General features: G+C 54.8%; 2 protein-coding genes across 8 annotated transcripts in view; both read right to left on the reverse strand.

The window, feature by feature from the left end:
* Positions 1–2,063: 2,063 nt before the first annotated feature.
* MTG2 (mitochondrial ribosome associated GTPase 2) lies at positions 2,064–16,728 on the reverse strand. Of its 3 annotated transcripts, none has more exons than XM_042979995.1 (7): positions 15,748–16,728; positions 8,440–8,630; positions 6,373–6,520; positions 5,371–5,486; positions 4,419–4,637; positions 4,156–4,294; positions 2,064–3,563 (listed from the first exon to the last, which is right to left on the reverse strand). In XM_042979995.1, the coding sequence occupies exons 2-7, from the start codon at positions 8,623–8,625 to the stop codon at positions 3,169–3,171; spliced, it is 1,203 nt and encodes a 400-aa protein (XP_042835929.1). In that variant the 5' UTR covers positions 8,626–8,630; positions 15,748–16,728; the 3' UTR covers positions 2,064–3,168. The 3 variants fall into 3 exon arrangements, with proteins under 3 accessions (XP_042835929.1, XP_042835931.1, XP_042835930.1); XM_042979997.1 differs by lacking the exon at positions 15,748–16,728 and adding an exon at positions 15,543–15,557; XM_042979996.1 differs by lacking the exon at positions 15,748–16,728 and adding an exon at positions 14,855–14,885.
* A 597-nt stretch (positions 16,729–17,325) lies between these two features.
* SS18L1 (SS18L1 subunit of BAF chromatin remodeling complex) overlaps positions 17,326–21,748 on the reverse strand; it is a 32,593-nt gene continuing 28,170 nt past the window's right edge. For 2 of the 5 annotated variants that reach the window (XM_042979993.1, XM_042979990.1), the window contains 2 exons: positions 20,731–20,858; positions 17,326–20,186 (listed from right to left, as the gene is read on the reverse strand). In XM_042979993.1, coding sequence (XP_042835927.1) covers positions 20,160–20,186; positions 20,731–20,858 — 155 coding nt within the window. In that variant the 3' untranslated portion in view covers positions 17,326–20,159. Of the gene's footprint in view, positions 20,187–20,631; positions 20,859–21,748 lie in introns of those variants that run through there. The other 3 variants (XM_042979989.1, XM_042979991.1, XM_042979986.1) reach the window with 3 other exon arrangements.

A 21,748-nucleotide genomic window follows, 5' to 3' on the forward strand; every position in this document is an offset into this window, starting at 1 on the left:
GGGAGCGCTTGGTGTGGCCCAGAAACAGCTGGCGCGGGGGAGGGGCAGCGCGAGCGGCCAGGCCAGGGGAGGAGGGGCCTTTGCTCCAAGGCAGCAGGTGGCCCGGAGCGGGGAGGGAGGATCTGGGATGTGCAGGGGCCACACCACGCGTGCTGCTGGCTGGAGAGAGGAGGGGACTGGCACCCTGCAACACATACATGATGTCGAGGTAAAAAGGGGGCTATCCTGGCTTGACTGGCCACTCCCCCGTTCATATACAGCAGAACCTCAGGATGTGACCTTGTTTCGATTTGGAAATAGGTCCTTTGCAGATAGAATTAAAGATCTCAGAATGAGGTCGTCCTGGCTCAGCGTGGGCCCGAAGTCCAGTGACTGGTGTCCTCGTAGGATGAGGGGATGCACAGAGAAGCCACGTGACCGTGGAGGCAGACCGGAGGGGCATGGTGCGAGCCCAGGACCCCTGGGGGGGGCACAGGATCCCCCGGCGCCTCCCGAGGGAGCACTGCCCTGCCCGCGCCGTGATGCTGGACTTGGGGCCTCCAGAGCTGGGACGGAATGAGGTTCTCGTTGTAAGCCCCCAGCGTATGGACTTTGTCACGGGAACCAACTCCCCCCACCACGTCCTTGGCCTGCTCCCCTCAGGAGGGCGCTCGTGTCCGGGTGGAGCAGGTCTGCTGTGCGGCTGCAGGGCCACAGGGAGGGCCTCCGGGCCCCACCACACCTGGGCTGCCTGCCAAGGAGCCCGAGGCCGTTGTCCCCAGATAGCTGAGCTGGGCGCACGGGAGAGATCAGGGTCTCAAGGCGCCCGGATGGAGAAGCCCCACCCCCAGCTCACTCTGCACCTGAGCTACACACCGATGTGGACCCCAGCCTCACATTCCTGGCTTGAACCCACGGTGTGGCCCGGACCCCGTGCGGACAGCGTGGACAGCGTGTTTTTGCCTCACCCAGGCCTGGGGAGCTGCAGGCCGGAGGCCTGTCGGTCCCCACCCTACATTCTGCAGGTTAGGACAGGTCACCGGTCAGCCCGGGCTAAAGGCAGGGACAGAGTCACCTCTAGCGGGACAGGACGGGACAGGACAGGCAGCACAAAGCTGTGGTCATCTGCAGTTACCCTCGCATCTCGGGGCAGGTGGCCGACCTCCCCATCCTTCTCCTGGAACTGCCACGTCCACTCGCACCCACCAGGCTGGGAAAGGCGTGGGGGACAGACGGGCCTCTGCAAAGACAAAGGGAGGGCAGCCAGCTTCCCCAGAGGCCAGCAGAGCAGGGCAACCTCTTGGGGTCGGGTGGGGACAGAGCCGAGGGCAGGGGTGCTGAAGGCACCCTCAGGAGCCATGCCGGAGCCTGGAGGTTTGTTCTTGGGAGCCAGTGGGTGCAGGCGCTCTGGAAATGGGGGTGCCAGGCCTTAGGGCCCAAAGTGGGCGGATTTGGGGAGCGCAGCATCCTGAGGCTCAGGCCCCCGTTGTCACAGCCACTTCCAGAAAGGCCATGAGGAACCAAGTGACAGCCACCTCGACGGGAGGGACTGAAGCAAGGGGCAGAGCCTGGGGGGCAGCTTGCACAGGCCACATGGGAACCGCAGGCGGAGAGCACGGGAGAGGGAATCCTCAGGGCAGAGGAGGACCGGGGGCTAGAGCATCTGGGGAAAGAACCGACAGGGAGGGACAGGAATTAGTTAGGACAGACAAGGGCAAGTGGCCCAAGGCAGAGGTCAGCTCCAAGGAAAGGATGGGCCACACAGAGGGCTGGACGCCTCGTGTAGGTCCCAGACGGCACGCATGTCCCCTATCCACAATCATGAGAGGTGGCCCTGGTGTGGGGCTGGGACGGGAGGGGGGGTGGCACCGGGGCCTTGGCCACTCAGCGAGTCCTCCCGCCAACCACGTGTCTTTACAAGATCTATTTTTCTTAAACGTCCATTTATTTTGAGAGTGTGCGCACATGGGAAGGGGAGGGGCAGAGACAGAAGGAGAGAGAACCTCGAGCAGGCTCCTTGCTGTCAATGCAGAGCCCGATGCTAGGCTCGATCTCGTGACTGTGAGATCGTGACCTGAGCCGAGATCAAGTCAGATGCTCAACCCATCGAGCCACCCAGGAGCCCCTCAAGATATTTTCAAACTAAAAGAAACTGAAATGTACCTATCAGACACCATTCCTTTCTTCGTTCCATAAATATTTATCAGAGCGTCTTCTGGGTCAGGCCCTGAGGCTGCCGGGGGCCCGGCCGAGAGCAGGGCAGAAGCGGGGAGGCAGCCAGTGTCGCCCCTGTGCAGAGTACCGCGTGCCGGGGCCCAGCCAGAGATGAAAGGCCACGATAATTAATGCCACTCTACCAAAGCCTTTGTGGTGGCCCCAGAGAGAGCAAAGAGATCGCAAAACCCATCTGTGTTTCCAGAACACAAGGACCTCGGAAATTATCAGACATTAAAATAAAGCTGCAGGCAAAGGACTCTGGTTCCAGCGCAGATGTGACGGTAGTTCAGAACGGAGCTGTTCCTGAGGGCTCAGGTCAAGTTTATCATCTGAGGGGACGCCCGGCACCCAGCCCCCCAGCGCCCAGCAGCGGGGACCCCCGTGGCTAGTCCCCACAGGATCCAGGGCCCCCCGCTCCCCATCCACTTTGTCCCTAAAGGGCCCTCAGGGCCGTGCCCCCAGCGTCGGACTTTATCTGGGGGGCACACAAGTCTGCGCCCTGAGTTAATAAGCCGCACGCGGCCGGGAGCCAGCCGTCCCCGGGTCGGATATTGGGTGCATTGAGTCGTGACGCAAGCGGCTCCGCGCAGCGCCGCTCCGTCTGGGAACAACCGGGGAGGCGTCGCCCTTCCTGCTTCTCTCAGACGGGGGCATTCGAGAAGAGCCTCGCGCCTGCGGGCGCACCCGGTCCCCGCGGGCGGCTGCCGGCACTGACGGTTCCGGTGTGGGGGCTCCTGGGCCCGCGCCTCCCGCTCGGCTCATCCAAGTCCGGGCCGCTCGGCCGCATGTGACGGCCGCGGGGCCCTCGCCGATGAGGGCGCCGAGCGACACGGACGAGACCCCCTCCGCCCGCCGGCGGGTACGGGAGGCGCGGAGTCTGCCGGAGGGGGAGCCCCGGCTGGCGGCGGAGGGCGCGGCACCCACGCTGCCGATCTTCGTAAGCGACTCGTCTCCGCGCCGAGGGGGGGGGGGCTACCACCTGAGCGGCTGGCGGCCGCGCTGCAGCTCGGTGGCCACGTGCTGGCGGTGCAGCTCCTGCAGACGCAGCAGCAGCGCCTCCACGTTCTCCCCGGTGGCCGCCGACAGGGCGACGGCGCTCGGGCCCAGGCGCGCCCGCAGCCGGGGCACGGCAGCCCTGGCCTCGGGGAGGTCGACCTTATTTGCCACGACCACGTGGGGTCGCCGGGACAGGCCGGCCTCGTGCTGCTCCAGCTCCCACTTCAGGTCCTCAAGCTGAGTCCACGGCTCTGGCTCCGAGAGATCCACCACGAACAGGAGGAGGCGGCAGCGCTCGATGTGCCTGAGGAAGGCGCTCCCCAGGCCCCTGTTCCGGTGCGCGCCCCGGACGATGCCCGGGATGTCCGCCACTGCAGGGGGAGACAGAGCAGGGGGGCTGCCTGCGGAACCCCGGACACGGATGCCGCCGGATTTCCCGCCGGAGCGACCCATCGGGCCGGCTGCCGTCCCGGGCACCGTGGCTCTGAGCTGCCAGAGGCTGAGGTATGCGGGGGGGCTGCCCAGTAAGGAACAGTGAACACAAGCCAGCCTCTGGCTGTAAAAATGATTCAGAAAAGGGGAAAACGGCCTCCTGTAAACTGTTAGGAACCGGATTGCCGACAGAAATTATTATAGAGCACTCTGCAAACGCAAAGTGCTATACAAGTAACGTGAGCGGCAGGCTCACTGCTTTTAACGGGTACCTTCCCTCCCGGGGAAAAAGTTTTCTTCCCTCGAAATGGCACGGGGAAAGCTCTGAGGTCACGTGTCACCTCTGCGACAAGTGCTGAGGGGGGGAGGCAGGCCTTCCTCGGGCCCGAAAGGAGCACACGACTCCCGAGCGCACTTCGACGGGGGCTGCAGCAAGGCCGCATCTGGGGGGGCGGCTCTGAAGGCCGACAGAAGCACGGCTCCGAAGGACACTGTCTACACCCAACCTCGGAGAGGACTATGAAGTTCCACCTGCTATCTGTTGGTGATCGTCACAGCGAACAATCCCAACGTGGGGCTTTAAGGTGGTGAACGGGTAGGACGCCACGGCAGGCCTCGCGTTCGAAATGGCCCGGAGAAGCGAGGACTTCCCGGCATTGGGGAACCCGACCTGGAAGAGAGGCAGAGATGGGGTGTCACCGCGGGGCGCCTGTGGCAGCACCGGGGACAGAGCGTCTATCGGTCGGCAGTGCCCACACCCCCTCCTCCTGTCTGGGGCCCCACACGATACTCACCATCCCGGCGTGGGCCACCGTCTTGAGCTCCAGGAAGAGGACACGTTCCTGACCGGGCTGCCCGGGGGTACAGGTCACCGGTGCACGGTTGTCATTGGCCAGGAAAAAGCGGTTGCCTTTTCCTCCCGCACCTCCCCGAGCGGCGACATACTCCGCGCCCGGGCAGGACAGGTCAGCCACGACTTCACTGCCCTCCTTCACTAAGGTGCCCACAGGGACCTGAAAATAATGAAGCACTTGCGGGGCTGGAGGGCAGACACGTGAGTGGACAGACCCCATGCATCTGTCCGTGTCTAGAAAAGGGGGGTGTAGCAGAGGGAGGGGGCACCACTAGGTCCCCCTTCACAGAGCTACGAAGCACCAAGAGAAAGGTCCCAACCTTCACAGGGACTTTATGGGGCTGTCATAATCCCTGCATGGCATTCAGATAGCTTCTTCAAACAGTGTTTCTAAAACATTAGGGTGGATGGAAGCATCTGGAAAACACTGGGATAATCTGAGAGAGAGATGGCTTGAGAGGGTCAGGACAGAGGAAGAGCGGACCCCTGGAGTCCCGCTTTTTATTAAAAAAAAAAAAAAAAAATTTTTTTTTTAACGTTTATTTATTTTTGAGACAGAGAGAGACAGAGCATGAACGGGGGAGGGTCAGAGAGAGGGAGACACAGAATCCAAAACAGGCTCCAGGCTCCAAGCTGTTAGCACAGAGCGCGACACGGGGCTCGAACTCATGGACTGTGAGATCATGACCTGAGCCGAAGTCGGCCGCTCAACCGACTGAGCCACCCAGGCGCCCCTGGAGTCCCGCTTTTTAAATACAATTATTTTGTGATTTTTGAAAACGGGTCATACACACGTGTGGGATAAAATTAGGACCAAGTCTCGGTCTGGGACAGCTGTGTGTCCGAGCCAAGGGGACCCCTGTGAGGCACCCCTGAGGCCACGACAGGCTTACCCGGATGTAGAGGACAGCGCCGCCTCGCCCGGAGCAGTTCTTCCGGCCGCCGGCTTGCCCATGGAAACCCTGGTACCGCGACAACACAGAGGACAGCGACTTGACTTGCTGGTCAGCTACAAGTTAGAGCAACGACCTTCACCATTGTTGGCTTAAAAGCAGAATTCTGTGCACACTGTCCACTTCCTCTGGTTGGGTTTAAGGACATTAAAAATGCTCGCGCACAGAAACATGGAATGAAGTCATGGCACAAGTTACCGAGCGAGCAATGGGATATTTTAATTTTTTTTTTTAAACGTTTCTTTTTGAGAGACAGAGTGCAAGCAGGGGAGGGGCAGAGAGAGACAGAGACACAGAATCGGAAGCAGGCTCCAGGCTCTGAGCTGTCAGCACAGAGCCCGATGTAGGGCTTGAACTCACGAACCGTGAGATCATGACCTGAGCCGAAGTTGGACGCCCAACCGACTGAGCCACCCAGGCGCCCGGCAATGTGACATTTTAAAAAGCTAAATTCTCACTTCCTTTCAAAAAAATACAATTTCTGAAAATTCAAAATCACCTATAATACCATCATCAATGTAAAAATAGTTCCACTTTCGGGTTTGCCTGGGCGGCTCCGTCAGTTAAGTGTCTGACCCTTGGTATCGGCTCAGGTCACGATCTCAAGGATTCATGAGCTCGAGCCCCACAATGTGGTCAACGTAGTCCACAGCCTTCCGGCACGTACCGAGACAGCAACACCGACCTTGTTGTTACGTGCTGGACTAGAACGTTACACTCCCTGAGAGTAAACGCACTTTGTACTCCTCAAATTTAGAAAAACCCACCACTGAAGTTGGTTCAGGGGCATTAAGTACGAACACACATATAATTTAATAAAAATGATGTCCATACGTCAACATTTGAATTCAAATTCCCACGCGGATAAGAAGCTGGAGACGCTCCACCCCAAAGAGGAGCAGACACCCCGATCCTTCCCACACGGCTCCCGGGGACACGTGCCTTTCAGGATGACATGGCCACCGTCACCTCCATCACCACCGTCGGGGCCTCCGAACTCCTTCCGGGGCTCACTGTGGAAACAGCTCACCCCGTCGCCTCCACATCCCCCTCGGATGAGCACTCGGCGATGGTCCACAAAATGCCTCTTCTGCAGAGAGCACAGCGAGCCCACTCGTTACTCCCTCCGCGATCCTCGCGAGGACCAGGCAGCCATGTGGAATGTGCCTTTTGTATCTATGACAGGTTTTAAGACTAGAGGTAAATGACGCTAAGGTTACTAATCTCGCCCCCAGTGCAAAAATAGGAAAAGGTTCCCACGAGCCCCTACTACTTGTAGGCCCACGTCAGTCAACAAGGCACATGTAAAAAGTGGTCAGCACGGAACTCAGTTGGATAACGAAGTCAACATTCCCAAACTAAAAAAAATGAGAGTTGTTTAGAGAACATTCCTTAAACAAAGCATCTTTCCATGTTTTTTCAAATAGAAATACGTTACTGAAATAATAGGTCTTTACTAATGGAAAGACACCATAATGAATGCGAGAGTCCTTGGTGGATTACCAGGCTTCTAACTTTAAAGAAAGAATGTTTTCTGCAGCCCAACTGAAAAGGGCTTATGTTTGTTTATTTATTTTTTAATTTTTAAAAAAAAATCTTTATTTTTGAGAGAGAGAGAGAGAGAGAGAGACAGAGACAGAGTGCGAGCGGGGGAGAAAGAGAGAGAGGGAGACACAGAATCTGAAGCAGGCTCCAGGCTGTCAGCACAGAGCCCGATGCGGGGCTCGAACTCAAGGACTGCAAGATCATGGCGTGAGCTGATGTCGGACACTTGACCGACTGAGCCACCCAGGCGCCCCTGAAGAGGGCTTAGGTTTAAATGTAGCAATACAAACAGAACTCCTGACCTGAGAGTAAGTGTTGCTCTAGGCCCCTAAGGGAGGCACAATCTAGGAGAAGAACTAGAACTAACTAGGTTCACATTTGATAAACATTAGCTCATCCTGGCCAGCTCTCCGAGGTGCCAGGGCACAGTGCCAGTGTCCCGCTAGCGGGGAACCCGCCGCCCTCCTGCACGCGTGTGCAGGTGGACGTGGCCATCCACAAGGCCCCTCCACCAGGACCCAGGGCATCTGCATTTCTGTCCACTACTGCATAAGCAGATCTTTTTTTTTTTTTTTTTTTTTTTTAATACCCAAGTATTTTAAGATTCTCTGGCACCACCACGTGGAAAAACCACGAATTACTATTTCAAAAACTTTGCTGTAGGCCAACATAATCAAGATCAACATGATGGGAAAAAAGCACAACTGATGAACGTTCTAGGGAAAATAAAACTTAGATTCGATTTGTACGTTCAGCTAAGACCATGCAAAGCTGAGGCACGTGGTAAGTTGTCCACAGAAAACACTCTTGGCCCAGGTGATGCTTATCTGCCCACACCCATTTAGGAGGAATGATAGATAGGGTCGGAAGCACCTATCTGCTTAAATTTAATCAAAGGTCATTCACGTTCTTAGTAGGTCTTGGTGAATTTAGAACAAAAACCAGGTAAGGCTTAAAGAAGTATAAAGCTAAAGGCAGGCCCCTTCCCCCCACAGATGTTTTAAATGAAGAACGACTCGTACATACTTAAGAACATACCTAGTACACACGTCCCAGGGGCGCCTGGGGGCCCAGTCTGTGGAGCGTCCGACTCTTGACTTCGGCTCAGGTATTGAGCTCACGGTGGGGGAGTTTGAGCCCCACGTCGGGCTCCGTGCTGGCCTGCCTGGAATTCTCTCTCCCTCTCTCTGCCCCTCCCCTGCTAGTGTGCACCCTCCCTCCCGGCTGCAGGGAAGGAGCACGGCGCTCCGGCGGCACCCACGCGCCTTCCCCGCTCTTCGTAGTTTCCACGAGCACAGGACTCGGCACACAGACCTTCTTTCCATCTCATCGCGTTCAAGATGCCACACGTGTAGCATCACACACATCAGAATGAATGAACAGGAAAATGAGATCTCAAAACAGTGTGCCTTGCTTCTGAGAGAGGGAACTGCAGGCAACCTCCTTCAAGGTCAGAAATCTCACCAGCTTCTTCTCGGAGAGCGGTTTCTTTCCGGGGGGCTCCTGGTGCTTGGAGAGGTCCGCACAGCTGGCCGAGAGCAGCCTGGGGGCAGCGTGCCATGGGAGCTGGCCGGGCGCGACCCGAGTCCAGCGCCCCATGCCCCCAAACACGGTCCGCGGTCCTACTGAGAGAAGCCTCGAAGGCACCATGGCTCCTTAACAAAAATCAAATTGGCAAAATCAGACGCCTGGTTTAAACCTGCAAACCGAGGGGCGCCCGGGGGGCTCAGTCGGTTAAGCATCTGACTCTTGATTTCGGTCATGGTCTCATACTTGTGGGATGGAGCCCCAAGTCGGGTTCTGCGCGGACAGAGTGGAGCCTGCTTGGGACTCTCTCTCTCAAAATAAATAAACTTAAAAAAAAAAAAAAAAACAACCCACAACCCTGCAAACTGAAACTAAAGAAAAGGCCTGTGCACAGCAGTATCTCCATGTGTGGTTTTGAAACATGTAAACAAACTCACTAACAGGACTGTCTTCCATCACCACTCTCAGCTCCGAGCCAGGAAGGGTCACCTGCCCTTCTCAGCCTCTGTCTTACTTGGGAGCAAGATGTGTGTACAAAGGATTTAAATCGTTAAACCTCCCGCAGCACTGGATGCACTCCTCTACAGGTTATCAAATATCTGCTCAGTGAGAACATTAAGAAGAAAACCCGAGCCTCAAAAAAAAGTTCTTAAAACACCCAGGGGGGCCTGGGTGGCTCAGTCAGTTGATTTCAGCTCAGGTCACAGTGTCACGGTTTGTGGGATCGAGCCCTACGTCAGCACGGGGTCTGCTTGGGACTCTCTCTTCCTGCCCCTTCCCCACTTGTGTGTGCACCCTCTCAAAATAAATATTAAAAAATACATTAAAACACTCAATTACTCAAATATTAGTGGGTTATCCTGTGCAGTACAAAAATAGCCAAACTGGACCAGTGAGAATACGGGCTATGGAGCGCGGTGGTTACGCCCCCAGACTGGAAGCAAATGTCCCCTCTGCCCCTTGTCCCCAGTGTGGACCCGGAAGCACTCTTCCCTGTGCGGCCTCACTCTGTGCATCTGTCAATGGGACGGGGCTGGCAGGACAGGCCGAGTTAATCCCCGTGAACAGGCCGCCCACGTTCGTGCTCAGTGTGAGCCACCTGTCCCTAACTGGGGGCTGCTCACACCCTTACCAGTGCCCACACATCTGTAGGCGCCAAGGCCACATGTGAGGCAGCCTGGGACCTGGCACTCTAGGGGTGACAGCCCCTTCTCCCTTTGCTGTGAGGGCCTGATACCCACCCACTCTCAGATGTCCCTGATGCGTGGGCACACGTGTGCCACGTAAAAGAAAACTCAGAAAGTTTCCCTCCCGTTTCTAAGTATGAAATATACACGCAAATAGGAAAAGAAACGTACACGTAATGTTTAAAATATAATTAGAGGGGCGCCTGGGGGGCTCAGTCGGTTAAGCATCCGACTTCAGCTCAGGTCATGATCTCACAGCTCGTGGGTTCTAGCCCCGCGTCGGGCTCTGTGCTGACAGCTCAGAGCCTGGAGCCTGCTTGGGATTCTGTGTCTTCCTCTCTCTCTGCCCCTCCCCTGCTCACTCTCTGTCTCAAAACTAAATAAATATTAAAAAAAAAAAAAAAAAAATTAGAAAGCCACCAAGTGTGTAACACAGCAGGAGAGGAGACAGAATTTGCTTGGACCTTAGAAGCCCCTCCCGTGAGCCTCCAGCTCCACATTCGGGTTCCACAGGGAAGGGATACATTCTTTGTGGGAATTCTTCTCCTAGCAAGGCACTGAAGAGTTTTGCTTCTCATTTGGAAACTGTCACAGTCATGGAAAAGGCAGAGTCGGGGGTGAAGGACCCTTTCCTTCCTGAATCGCCTGCGGGGAAGCTGCCGACCTGACGCCCCACGCCCCGGATCACCCCACGCGTGCCCCCCCCCGTGGAGCCGGCGTCCCCCGCGAGCAGGCCTCCGGCCACACGCACGGCCCTCCCTTCAGCCTCCCTAGCCTGGGACGCTCCTCAGCCTCGCCTTGGCTCTCGTGCCAGTGACGCTTCGAGGCCACGGGCCAGGTGTCCTGCAGCAGGTGTGTGTCCCCCGTCTGACGTCCCCTCCCCTCGTGACAAGAATGTCACACAAGCCCCGCAGAGGGCCGGGTCTCCTTGGTCCTTTCCTGATGCACTCTGAGCTCCAGCCCTCTGGGGTCCCTGCCGGCTTCCCCCTCCTCATCAGCTCCCCATTTATTCACCGTCGTGGGCTCGTGCTTTTCTGTTTTAGTGAGCTACACTTGGATATGCATGCGTTTAGTTATTTATGATCTATTTACATATTTATTTATCTATCTACATATCTATCTATCATGTTCAAACGGTCCCCAGTTTGGCCAGTGGCGGCCCATCAATCTTTGAGGACTTCCCTGCTTCTGGGTACAAAATGTTCCGGGCTCACTTCGTATTCTCCCCAGACGACCCTGAGATCAGCCTTTACTCAAGAAGCCCCAGTTGCTGTGAGTGGAGAATGGGATTCAGAAGCCCCTGTGCCCGCTGGGCAGGCTGGGGTTTCGCAGCTTGCGGGCTCTCAGGGGGGGCCCGGAGGGCAGACAGAGGTACGCACACCCACCTGTGCGTCACTGCTACGCCTGTCCACCCACAGCCAGCGAGCCAGGAATTCACACCTACGTGCCCAATTGCACACCGCAGGACGCACGCTCATCTCCTCTTTCTGTCTCGACAACTCCACTCTCTGACTGCCAGGTCCCCGCTTCCAGCGTCCTGGACATGTTTGTTCACTGGCTCAATCCTCATAGCAGCCAAACCCTCCCCTCCTCCACCCCCCGTGCTGGGCTGAACCCCAATCCCCCCGCCCCGGGGATACCCTCCCGTTACCTTTCTGTAAGTGCATACTGTTTCTACAAGGAACTTTTATTTGGGAATGATTTTAGACTTACAAAAAAAAGGTGAAAGATATTCCCAAATACCTCTTGGCCGGTCTCCCCTAACGTTAGCGTCTTACGTGACCGGGATACGTTTGCCAAAACTAAGAACCCGACTTGGGTTAAACTCCAGATGGCATTCGGAGTGCACCAGTTTTTCCACCAACAGCTCTCTCTCTCTTCCAGGGCCAGAGCCAGGGTCCCACACCGCGTTAAGCCATCCTGGAGTGCTATCTCTAAGACAAGGGCTGTCCGCCCAGCATCACAGGCCCGGCAAGGACGCCCTTCAGGAGGGGAGATGGAACGAGACGGTCTCAGACGGTGAAAAAGCATCTCTGCAAGAGATGCTCGAGAGTTCCCGAGGTGAAGGAAAACGGCCCCAGAGGGACACCCAGATCTTCAGCAACGGGAGGCAGCAACAGAAAAGGTAAATGACTTAAAAGCACTGCCAATTTTCCTGGTGAGATTAGACACGTAAGATCACAGCAAGAAAGACTTATTTATAATACCGTCCAGTGGGTTTTCGACGCAGGCAGAGGTCCTCCACCTGACAGCGTCAGATCGCGGGGAGATGAAAGGGACCGTGGGCGGCAAGCGGCCCGCACCAGCCTCAGCGCCGAGCAGGCGAGGACAGGCTGGGCATGTGCACCGTGTCCCCCAGAGCAGCCGCTGACACGCAACACAGAGACGGCCCAAGAGCCAACCGACAGGGACAGGGGACGCTTCAAAACACGCCAACGGTTCAGAAGAACAGGGCTAACGGAAGCAGAGAGGACACACAGAAAATAAACAATAGAAGAGTTTAGTTTAACCTAACCAGACGCGTAACTGAGGTAAGACAGACGTCCAGAAACAGCATCACCGGACGCGAGGGAAGACATCTGATAGTGACCCAAGGGCACCGAGCAGCTACAGATGTGCACAATGACAACTTCGAAACACATGAAGCAAAATCTGAAAGAACTGAAGGGAGAAACAGACCGCTGCACAGCCATCGCGGGGAATTTTAAAAATAAAAAAAAGTAGCTGAAGAGAAAACAAGCAAACAACCGAAAACAGCGACGAAGATGCAGAAAATCTGAGCCATCTTATCAACAGGGTCGATCTGACATGCACAGAGCAGTTCATCCAACGACTGCAGAGCAGATGCTATTTTCAGGCGTCTGGAACACTCACTAGACAGACCATCGGACGGGACGCAAAGCTTCGAGCATTGATTCAAGAGGATGGAAACCACGGAGGGTGTGGTGTGTTCTCTGGCTACAAGAAGACCGAAGTCAGTAAGCGTACAGTACTAAGGAAACCCCGATTACCCGGAAGTTATACGGCACGCTTCCATTTTGAAAGGAACGGCAAGGACAGCACAACATGCCCAGTTCAGGGGACCCTCGGGGCTCTGCGTGCTCACCCTGGCAAAGAAGAACAATCTAAAACCAGCTAAGATCAAGAAACCAGAAAGTGCAAAGTGGAAGGAAGGAAATAATAAAGAGTAGAAATAAACCCTAGCAGACGACAGAAAAACACCACAGCCACTGAAAAGATACACTGAAAAGATTCATGGTGCTAACAAAGCTCTCATCAGACTGATCAAGAGTGAACACAGATCCCCAATGTCAGGAATTTAAAAGGGGTTCTCAGCACCAACTGTCCAGATACGAAAAGGGTAAGAGAATGCTATGAACAAGTTTTTGCCAGCAAATTCAGCAACTTACGTGAAATGGACAATTTCTTGAAAAATGCAACTCACCCAACTAATACAACAAGTAGAAAATCTAAATAGCTGTGTCTACTAAAAAAAGTTAAACTGCTCATAAGAAACATCCCCCAAAAGACTCTAGACTCAGACGATTTTACTGGGAGATTCTAAAGAACATTCAAGGAAGACATAACAGCAATCTTACAGAAACTTTCTCAGAAAAAGGAAGTGAGATCACTACCTAACTCATTTTACAAGACCAGTGAAACTCTAGTACCAAAGCCTCGTATTACAGAGAAAATTACAGTCCAACATCCCTCATGAACATAGACACAAAGAATCCCTAACAACACAGGGTCCAGTTGAGCCTACCGCGTACCAGGGCCAAGCGGGATGACTCCTGGAACACAGGCTTTATTAGCAGTTACAACCCCACCCCCGCTTCCCACTGGCAATCACACACACCTGACCCAAGTCAACAGCCATGTGTGATCAGGAAAAGGAAACGCTGCAGCAAATGAGGAACGGGAGGGTACATCTCCAAGCTGACAAAAGGGCATCTGGCCCATCACACGGGATGGAGAAAGACTGGACTGTTACCCACGATGGAGAAAAAGCCGCTATGCTCACCACTTCTACGCAACACTGTGTTTCAAACGCTGCAATAAAGAATGAAAACAAGGGGCGCCTGGGTGGCGCAGTCGGTTAAGCGTCCGACTTCAGCCAGGTCACGATCTCGCGGTCCGTGAGTTCGAGCCCCGCTTCAGGCTCTGGGCTGATGGCTCGGAGCCTGGAGCCTGTTTCCGATTCTGTGTCTCCCTCTCTCTCTGCCCCTCCCCCGTTCATGCTCTGTCTCTTTCTGTCCCAAAAAAAAAAAAAAAAAAAAGAATGAAAACAAAACAAAAAAGGAGAGGTGACAGTGCAGAAGATATGATTGTTTCCACAGAGAGTCCCAGGAAAACCTATAAAACAATGACTAAAATTAATAAAACGATTAACCAAGTTTGCAGATTACAAGGTTAACGCACAAAAACCAATTGTACTCATACACTAGCGGCAAACAACTGGAAAATGAAGAAAACAGTCTCAGCCACGGTAGCGCCATACATAAAAAGTGCCTAGAAATAAGCGTAACTATCAACATTCAAGACGTCTACCGCGTTGCAAAATACTGAGCTGAGTATTTTTAAGGATCGCCTTATCTGGGCCTCTGTAAGCAAAGTACTTTCAGTCCCCCGACTGGCAGATGAAGAGGGAAAGTGGCTCACCCGAGGTCTGAGTGGTCGGGTGGCAGCAGCGGAGCGAGGAAACTGGTAAAGGGACAAGTCCTCCAGCATTGCTACCAGCACATCCACGGCAAAGCCCGCTGCAGGGCTGTACCGTGCACCCAGCCCCGGCCGACACCAGGTACAGGGCACCGGTGACACGAAACCCGGAGACCTGTCGCAGAGGTCAGCGGCTACAGGGCCAGCCAGAGAGCTGCGCTCTGAACCTTGCCTACTGGGCTTACTTCCTCCTTCCGGCCCTTCCAGCACCGGTTGGAAAAGCCTGCTGATTGCATGCCTGAGTGACAGGGCTTCCCTCGATAAGTAACAATTTCAACTTTGTGTCACGCTGCTGTTTGCTGTTTTCCTTCTAATGCCATCCCTGCACCGCCCAATGAGCCGACCACATGGGGCTATTCAATTTAAATTAGTTAAAAATTTAAAAACGGGGCACCTGGGTGGCTCGGTCAGCTGCACATCCGACTTTGACTCAGATCATGACTCACCCTTTGTGAGTTCAGGTCCTGCATCGGGCTCCGTGCTGACGGCGCAGAACCGGCTTCAGATCCTCTGTCCCCGTCTCTGCCCCTCCTTTGCTCTCTCTCTCAAAAACAACATTTAAAATAAATAAATAAAAATGTAAAAATACTGTCCCTCAGTTACACAAGGCACATTTCAAGTGCTGACAGCCACGTGTGGTCAGCGGGCCCCATACTGGACATCACACTTCCACTATTACAGAGAGTCCTTCTGGAGAGTGCTGGTCTCTACTGTGGGAACTCAGGAAGTGAGCTCAGATTCCTCCTGGGAGCATCTGTCTACTGGGCCCGTTCAGCAGGTAAAGGCCAGACAGTGATGAAACCCAGGGTCCGGAGTCCAGTCGATGTTATGATTACAGGATGGGGCTTTTACAATTGCTGGAAAGGTACTCAGCACATGGCAAGGGCTCCACTTTACTATTTTTTTAATATTTACTTTTGAGAGAGAAAGAGAGCGCGCACGCCGCAGGGTAGGAGGAGAGACAGAAAGGGAGACACGGAATCCGAAGCAGGCTCCAGGCTCTGAGCTACCAGCACAGAGCCCGACGTGGGGCTGGAACCCAGGAGCCTTGAGATCGTGACCTGGGCCGAAGTCGGACGCTCAACCGACTGAGCCACCCAGGCGTCCCTCCAGTTTGTTTCTTAAATTACTTACTATTGTTTTTCTTCAAGTAGGCTCCCCACCCCCAGATCAAGAGTCGGATCCTCTACCGACCAACCGAGCCAGCAGGGCCTTGGACACTATTACTTCGCTCTATAAAGCGTTAAGCTCAGTTGTACTGCTGCGCAGAAGTTATTCTTTGCCAGGAACCTCTTCTAAACCTTCCACAGAAATTTCAAAATTCATTCCTTACAACCACCTAAGAGCGTGCGTGCTGTTTGCAGAGCCGGCCCGGAGGCACTTGCTCTCCCTGCCGTCGAGGAAGCTGGTTCCGGGCCGCTCCCGTCTGGTTCTGGTGGCGGCACCCTCCCCACTAAATCCTCTGGGTCCAGGGGCAGAAGCAACTCCACCGTCGCAGCTCCAGGTCGGCGTCCCGACTGCACGGTCTCCGCACACGTTCGCTCCTCGACGGCGCCGTGGCGGTGCCGCCCGCCCCGGACCCGGGAGCACGCCCGCTCGGGGGCCGCAGAGACACCCGCCACACCGGGAGCGCCCGGCGCGGGAAAGCGGAGCAGGGAGCCGCGTTTGCAGCAGCGCTCCGTCTACACGCGCTCCGAAATGTTTCGCAGGACGTGTGAGCGCTCGCGCCCTTTCGCGCGGCCGTGCGTCCCCGGCGGTTACGCAGACACGCACGGAAGGACGCGGGGGCGCCCGGGACCCAAGGCCGCTCTCACGAGGCGTGCCCGCCGTCGCCGACCCCGCGCCCCGGTCCCCGGGGCCGCCCCGACGCCCGCCTGCGCCCGCACTCACCGCTCCGGGACACGTCACTTCCGGGGCCCGGACCCGGGCTGCAGATCACTTCCGGGGCCGGACCCGCCCCCGGCAGGCCGCGCCTGCGCAGGGCCTGCCCAGCGAGCGTGAGCGGAAGATAGGACCTACTCCGGCCCGCGTCCTTGGGCGCAGTCCGCGTTGGCTGTGTCGCGGTTGGAGGGGCGCCGGCTGGCGGGCACCCGGCCACCGCGTCAGACACCCGGAGCCCCGTCCGACTGACGCGGGTCATCCCCATCAGAGACCCGCCTCCTCCGTCAGGCACCGACTGCCCCCTTCGGACAGACATCTGTCTTCCCCGTCATGCAGACATCTGCCTCCGCCTTCAGACGCCGGCCACCCCCATCAGAGACCCGTCTCCCCCGTCAGACACCTGCCTCCCCCGACAGCCACGGGCCGCTCCTGTTAGACCCCTGCCTCCCCCGTCAGACATCTGCCTCCCCCGACAGCCCCGCCCCGCCCCCGGTGACACCTGGCAGTCCTGTCAGACACCGGCCTCCCCCGTCAGGCACCGGCTTCCCCGGTCAGACATCCGCCTCCCTCTTCAGACACTGGCTGCCCCCATCAGACACTGCCACCCCGTCCAACTGATGGCTGTCTGCATCAGAGACCTGCCTCCCCCACCAGACACCCGCTGCCTCTATCAGGCACCGGCTTCCCCGGTCAGACATCTGCCTGCCTCCCTCTTCAGACACTGGCTGCCCGTCAGACACCATCGCCCCGTCCAACTGACGTCAGCAGTCTGCATCAGAGATCCACCTCCCCCACCCGACACCAGCCTCCCCCGTCAGACACCCGCCGCCCCTGTCAGACACCTGCCGCCCCCAACGGCCATGGGCCGCTCCTGCCGGACAGACACTTGCCTCCCTCATCAGACACCAGCTAGCCGGGTCAGACGCCTGTTTCCCCTGTCAGACACACACCCGCCTCCCCCCGCAGTTACCCACTGCCCCTCCCCCACGACCAGGTGCTGGTCCACTGGGTCCGAACACAGAGAGAAACCGCCCTGTTAGGGTGGTTTTGAAGAACCAGTTTATTCATACATTACACCAAATCATAAGCAATTTATACGCGCCAAACTCCCGACTGGAAAAAACTGAACTGATAGGATGTTTTTCAGAAAATGTACCGTGCTCACAAATAAGACGAATTTGACCTGTTCCGTTACTAGAAATGAAGTAACAGCGCAACAAATCGAAAGGGGAACAGAAGCATCTTCCTCCTGTGCAGCTCTGAACAGACGCCCGCACTCAGACCACCTGTTCCCGCAAACACCGGCGGCCCTGAGGCTTGGGCCCTCGCAGCCCAGCGGTCCTGAGGCTGCCCCGCCCCCCGCCCCCGGAACCTTCCGGCAGCCCAGGTCCCCACCAGCCAGTGGCTGCACGGCAAACTCTGACGGGGGTGAGGTTCTGCGTGCCGCCGTGTCCACGTGCACTTCTGGACGCTGCGGGCGTCTCTCGGGTCCGAGACCTGCTGTGGCTCGGGGACAATTGGGAGGAAGAATGAGCGTCACGTTCCAAGCGTCCTTTGCATCGTCACTGGCCTTCTGTGGAAGGAGTCATAAAAAACAAAGCACCATCGACCACACTGCACGAACAACTCACTTTAGCCTAAGCTTTGCAAACATGTTACAGAAGAGAAGATGTAATACGTTTAATAAAAACAGAACTGCTGGCACCACCTCTTCCCCACAACAGCACATAAAAGCGGACGAGACATTAAATAAACGTTCCGTGATTAATCATTAAATATATTAATACCCCAAATCATGTATAAATTAGGAAATAAATGTACAAACTATTTCACAAAGTGCTTTTTAAAATATATACACAACATTCAAGAAATTCTTAATGTAAGACATTTCAGATTGAAGTTCTGGGATAAGTGTAAGTGTCCTTTCCTTTCAAAAAGTATTAACACGGCACTTAAAAAAACACACACACATAAAAGGCATATTCGCAGATTGGCAAGGAATAAAAATGGAACCACTTTCACAGTTCTCTAAAATGTGTCACGTTTTCAGTGGGAAATTTTAGTTCCCGATTGAGTTTGCAAATTAGTTCTATGAAAACCGTCAGGAAAGAACAGGACAAAATCGAGGGAGACACCTCCCTAAATGAAATTACTAATGTCTGTGTCATTTAGCAACTAAGAACTCTCTTTCAGTAATTTCATAGAGTACGTATCTTTAAGCCCTTACCAGCGTTAAGAGTTTTTAAAACCCATATGCCTATAAAAGAGACACTCCTATCCCAATGTACGTGTGATTCTGTCCCCACAGAAGAGGGGAAAATATGCTAGAACAGGACTGGTACTCATCTGGGGCAATCTTTAATCTGCACCTCAGTTCTTCATCCGTAAAACGGGAGCAGTAATTGCCTCCGTATTTCCCAGTGTGGACTGTCACGATTCATTCAAGCAACGAAACAAAAGAAAACAAAACAAAAACAGCATAAAATGCCTTGTAAACTGTAAGCCATTCAACACCTCCGGATGAAGGACTGTTGTCGACTTTTAAAATGCGAAACTTATCAATTTAAAAACACCATCTTCGGTAGGCCTGGTATGGAAAGAATTGGATATTTTTTTGGATTTTCTTGGTTGTTCTTGGAAGTATGTCAGCATTTATCCAAATATGGTTTTAAAGTATTCACGTGGATGCTATTATCCAGGTAAAAGCTGACAGAATGTTTGTATTACTAATTAGTGAAACAGAAGGTTTCCTTTTACTATGCTTTTCCAAGTGAGCTGTCTATAATGCTTGAGAACTTAAATGGGATTTGATGTTCTAGGAATGTAAAATTTACTCAAATTCCCCTATATAAATCCTTTTCCTTGGGAAGAACACAGTCAAATTTGTGGGGTTCTTTCTGAAAATAAGGTGTGAATTTCAGATATCTCTAAAAGAAAAGGAACACTTGCTTAGAGACCTGGAGAAGCAGGTCCTGGAAGAAAAGAATAGAAAAGAAAATACTTGCCAACTGTTTGGAAATTCTGGTATAAATATTTTAAATTCTCAATTCAGAATAGGGCAATACCAAATATCCAAATCCCAGAACTGACCGTCAGATAAATAAGGGCCAAGGCCGGTCATTTTAAAGAACTACCCTCTTTCCTTCCCTGGGTCAGGCTAATCGTACGTTTATCTGGAATATACTCGTTGATCCCTCTCTATTCTTTATACAAAAACATAAAACATTTTGGATAAACACAATTGGCGAGAGACACAGGGAGCGCACGAGCCTGGAAAGGACTATTCGCAGCCTCCCCAAACGAAGCATGTTTACACTTTCCGCCGTGTACCAGAAACTGACCCAAAACACAGAAGATGCCCTCCCCCGCCATCGAGGCACAGGGAGAGGCTGCCACCCAGGGGCTGTGCGCGCGTGTCCAGCTGCGGTGTGGCCAGTGAAAGACAAGTTTACAACCCACATTACGACAACTGCGTGAGGAGGAGCAGACCCGAGGCCTGCTTATGTGAACACGTGGACTATGGCATCTGATAGATGTGTCCCATCGCTGGGCACAGAATACTCTGGTGACAACAGGACCCCTAAAGCTAGCTAGAAACATCAAGGGGGAGAGGGACAAAAGAGACAACCTCCCCGTCGTATGGACGTACAATACTATACACAGCACCGAATATGTCACACCATCGAAGCGCCGTCTCTCGCCAGCGGTGCACCCTTGGCATCGTACCCAGATGAAATGTGCACGCTTCACATGCAGACACTGCGTGGGGCGGAGGGGCAGTCAAGAGGTCAGAGTTCACCAGAACTGCCACCGGCCCAACCATCCCCAGGGGACATGCCACCACAAGGCTCTACCAAGAACGCTTGTCCCTTACTGCTGGTAATTTCCATACTGGCCCTGTAAGAGACCGAGACACGTGTTACACTTCCGTAGTTGAGACAGACCTCCCACCCCGCGCCCCGCAGCCCACACCCAGGACTAGGGACGGAAACAGGGATGGGAAGCAGGCAAGCAAACAGCTCTCTGCCTAGATCTCGGGCGGGCAACACGATCCTGGCTTTCTGAAGGCCGTCCATCCAAGCCTGCGGCCAATGATTTAGATCAGAGGGTCAGCGAGGCTCACCCTTACCAGCTGCCCCCAGTAAGACCCCCCCAAGGGGCCAAGCTCCCACAGGGGACTGGTCAGCAGCAGGGCTGGCTGCAGACTTGGGCTGGGACCCTGACGCAGAGCCACTCGGCCAGCTGTGTCTGACCGAGTGAGGGTATGCTATGCGTACAGTAATTTGCAAAAGCCTTAGCGGATCAGAGAATTCACATTCTGGAAGAGACCCTGGCAGCCAATTCCTTCCTCTCCTTATTCCTCACGACCATAAGAGAAACCTTTGTCACGTTTCCACAGACACGACGGATCTGCGCGTCTGAAGGCATCCCCAAATCTTGCCTGCTCGTAGCCATAAGGCCGCTGCTGCTGGGCGGACGGGCCCGTCTGAGATGCCCTGTAGCTTCCGTACTGCTGGCCTTGTCCTTGCTGGTACCCGGAGTACTGCGAGGCGGCTCCCTGGGCAGGCCCTGTGAGGACACACACCCGAGCCATGAGAACGACCCAACACCCTCCCCAGCCCTCCGGAAGTGTCTGCCGCACCGCTGGACCCAGCGGTGGAAGCTCAGCCGAGTGCTCGAGCAAGGCTGCCGTCGGCTCCTGTGCGGCCCCCCCGCCAGGGCTAGCGGGCCGCTCCCCGGCGCACCTGCACCGGCTTCCCGGCAGCAGCGTGTCCGCCAGGGTGGTCGCCACAAACCCACGAATTAAGCACCACAGCAGCTGTTGAAGACTCGCGTGCGAGAGGAAGGAGGTAGGCGTTCCCGTGGAAACTAAGGCAAAAGCTTTGGAAAGAACCGATAAAGGCCAAGGGGGCACCTGGGTGGTTCAGTCCGTTAAGCGCCAACTTCGGCTCGGGTCATGATCTCTCAGTTCGTGAGTTTGAACCCTGAGTCAGGCTCTGTGCTTTCAGCAGGGAGCCCGCTTTGGATCTTCTGTCTCTGCCCCTCTCCCCACTCGCGTGTGCTCTCTCTCTCAAAGATAAACCCTTAACAAAAAAATAGATTTTAAGGCCAAATAATTTTTCAAAAAATTGTTTAGTCAGTCATGGCTATAAAAGGTTGAACAAAAATCTTGAACTGGGGCTTACCTTCCTCACCGTGTGCCACGGTCACCTGTGAGCTCAGGAAGACACCTCACGCAAGGGCCCCGCCTGGCAGGTGATCCTGAGGTGCAGTGAAGGCCGAGTCCCGCGGCCTGGACGGGTTCCCTCAGGGAGGCACACGGTTTATGGAGGGGACGGGGCCCAGCTCTGGCTGGATGAGCGAGTGGGGGCTCCTGACTACAGTAAACGAAGACATTTCGGAACAGACAGATGGAGGTTTTATAAAGACTCACAGACTCACTCTTAAGGAGATAATCA

The sequence above is a fragment of the Panthera tigris genome, chromosome A3 (assembly GCF_018350195.1).
Source record: "Panthera tigris isolate Pti1 chromosome A3, P.tigris_Pti1_mat1.1, whole genome shotgun sequence".
NCBI classification, from domain to species: Eukaryota; Metazoa; Chordata; class Mammalia; order Carnivora; family Felidae; genus Panthera; species Panthera tigris.